Source organism: Gekko japonicus, unplaced genomic scaffold, assembly GCF_001447785.1.
Source record: "Gekko japonicus isolate JY-2015 unplaced genomic scaffold, Gekko_japonicus_V1.1 scaffold3366, whole genome shotgun sequence".
NCBI classification, from domain to species: domain Eukaryota; kingdom Metazoa; phylum Chordata; class Lepidosauria; order Squamata; family Gekkonidae; genus Gekko; species Gekko japonicus.
The window spans coordinates 112,363-115,537 of record NW_015162578.1 but is presented as its reverse complement, the minus strand read 5'-3'; the positions used below and the strand labels follow the sequence as shown (position 1 = coordinate 115,537).

The following is a 3,175-nucleotide window of genomic DNA, read 5'->3' as shown; positions in this document are numbered from 1 at the left end:
TATCAAAAATAAGAATAAAGTTCAAGAAAAATTCCAAATCATTCATAATGTCTATATAAAATCAAAACATAATTCCTGAAGAGATTAAAGACCATGTAAAGAACAGATTTGCCTTACTGAATTCAAGTGAATGGGAGCCAGATGAACTATGAGTTGAAACCAGAGATATTTTCCAGGAAGAATGTGCAAAGACTATTCCTGTAGCCAAAAGAAATAAAAAAGCTTCAATGTATGACTGATGACACTTGTAAAACTGCAAAAAATAGACAAGAAGCAAAAGTAAAACATGACAGAAATAGAATCAGAAGTCAAAATGCAGTATTTCAGTAACTTGCACATAGAGGCAGAGAAGGGGCCAGGCTAGCTGCTACTGGGGCTGGGGCCGGGGCCTTTTCGGTGGCGATCCCTACCTGGTGGAACGAGCTCCCGGAGGAGATCAGGGCCCTGTGGGACCTTTTGCAGTTCCGCAGGGCCTGCAAGATGGAGCTCTTCTGCCAGGCATATAATTAGGGGTTGCCACCGCAGTGCACAGCCCACAAAGTCATCATTGAACAGCTGCCATAAGAGTGACGAGCAGAATAACATCTAAGCACTTTTATGCTGGAAGCTGGAAATCCATCTGAAAGCATTCCTTCTGACTGAATTTTAACTGCCACCAGCACTTTGTAATGTATTATTTTTAACTGTTTTAATTTGTATTATTTATGTTTTTATCATGCATTTATGTTATGGAAGCTGCCCTGAGCCTGCTTTGCGGGGAGGGCAGGGTATACATCTGACAATAAATAAAAGAGAACTATAATAATAAGCACTGTAAAGAAATGGAAGAGAACAGAAGAGAGATCAAAGGGAAACTGAAAGCATGGACATGATAATACATTAACTGAAAGAGACAAAATAGGGGAAAGTTGTGAACAATACCCTGAAGAACTATACAAAATAGATAAAAGAATGACATATTGTTCCAAGAAGAAACTTTTGATGAAGTGAGAAAAGAGGAAGACTCAACATGAGATGGATTAACTCAATTAAGGAGGGTATGGCCCTCAGTTTGCCAGACCTGAGCAAGGCTGTTCACAATAGGGCATTTTAGAGGTCATCAATTTATTGAGTCTTCATAAATTGGAAGTGACTTGATGGCACATAACACACACAGAGAGAGCTCTATCTCATTATATATTGGGAGCCAGCCCTGTAGCTAGGGGGGAGGGGGCCTCGGGGGGCCGTCCAGCTAATTAAATGAAAGTACAGTGCGGGTGGTAAGATGGAGCACTTTGGGGGCAGCCCAGGAGAGGGGCCCCAGAAGAAACACTAGGGGGGCGGGCCCCGTGGGCCCCATGTTAGCTACGGGCCAGTTGGGAGCTAAGGAGGGTTGGTACAATAGTATACCACCTCTGAATTTCTTTTGGCTTGAAAACCCCAAGGGGTTGCCATAAATCAGCTGTGAGTTGATGGCAAAAACAAGCAAACAAACCTTTCCACCATTGAGTGCATGCATTCCCAGGCTTTGGGAGCCAACCACTACTACAAGATAGGCCAAAGTAATGACTAGTCAGCTCCCTTAGCATTTTCACCCCCCCCCCTTCGGATTGCATTGTGAGAGATTTTGTCTTACTTTCTGCTTACTCACCTTTTTCTTACTTCATATCTGTCTTTGCTTCATCTCATCTTTGGCTTCAGTGGAATTGTGCCTAAACATAATTTATTTACACTGAGAAAGAATTTATCTGCCCATATTTTTCTGTTGTTGTGGAATAAAGAAGTATATTAAATGGTGTTCTGGACTGAGAGTGTTAGGAGGTTGGGGGTGATGATCGTCACCCTTATATTGATGCAAGCCTGATCCTGCTGGACAGAGCACCACTACTGACTAGCCTTTCCCGTTCTGGATTTGGGACAATGTCAAGCCAATACATCTGGCCAACAAGTCTTGAGGGATGTTCCATTCCTCTTTTATAATAGCAAAGCAGGTGACGCAGAGGTCATGTTCACATAATTAATGATGCTGTAGGTATGGGTTCAATTACGATCTGAACTCTCCCCCTAAACTTGATGGGCCAAGATGCCAAAGCAGATAGCCAGCCCTTCTGTTCTTGGAAGAAGAAAACATTCACCATATGTCACTAAAGAATGCAGTCAATAGTTCAGGCACAACAGCAGCACATTTAATGTACAGATTTTTAAATAACGCAATGACCCTGGGTATTATGCAATGCCAGGAAGCTTTTGTTCATATGCACAATCTGCAGCATAGCCTTTTGAGTAGTTACAAGTGGGAAAGCTGGCTGGATGCATCCCATTGAAATCAGTGCATTGCTTAGTGTCCTGTCTGTAGGTAAGAGCCCAGGGGTCCTGCCTTTCCACAAATTCATGAGCCATGTAGCTGGTAATTTTTTTTCTTCGTATCTTTACATCTCAACATACACAAACAGTATATTCAAATAATAAAAAAGAAACTTCAGTTATACATATACATTTTAATGATGTCCCTTGTGGTCTAATCCCCGTGTCATCACAACCCCTTGATTATGCGGGGATGAGACAGTAGTCTTAGGTGACAAATGGGAACACTATTGTAATGATCCAGATCATAGCATGCTCTTTTTCACAACAGGTCACTGGATTTCCATGGGGGATTAAAGTTGTATTTTTAATCTCCCTGAACATGTGTCCATGGCAAACCCAGCTATGACATGTGGATGCCTTGTGGATTGCTTGATTGTTGAAGTGGCAGGATGTGTGCAAAGGAATACCTAATTTCAGACAATGATCGGAAAATTCATTATGAAACAAGGGTCCAGGTGAGTATCCAGGAATGTGTTCATTGCATTCCTGATTCATATTCAGATTTGCATTTGAGGAAAATTCCTTCTCGGTCTGTCTGTCTGCCATCATCATCATCAGCAGCAGCATCTATCTACACATTGGAAAATCACAGTGAGAATTCTCAGGCAGTGATAGTTGGTTTCGTCAATGGAGGTTATAAGCCCACCGTGACTGGCTTCTCTCAGACACGGATTTTGACCCTGGCACCATACATTGTTACCTCTGGAATTGTCTATCAAAACATTTTCTGTTTAGTTTGGAAGCTTCAATTGATATAGAATACGGAGGCTGAAAACTTGGCCAAGTCAGGTCATAAGTAGTGTATGTCTCCAATTCTAGTTCAGCCATG

The 3,175-nt window shown here is 42.0% G+C and overlaps 1 protein-coding gene across 1 annotated transcript in view; it reads left to right on the top strand.

Annotated features, from left to right (window-relative positions):
* Positions 1–2,735: 2,735 nt before the first annotated feature.
* Positions 2,736–3,175, top strand: part of LOC107106312 (olfactory receptor 4D1-like) — a 7,901-nt gene continuing 7,461 nt past the window's right edge. The window contains exon 1 of the mRNA XM_015406443.1: positions 2,736–2,979. Within this exon, the coding sequence (XP_015261929.1) occupies positions 2,736–2,979 (244 nt within the window). The remainder of the gene's footprint in view (positions 2,980–3,175) is intronic.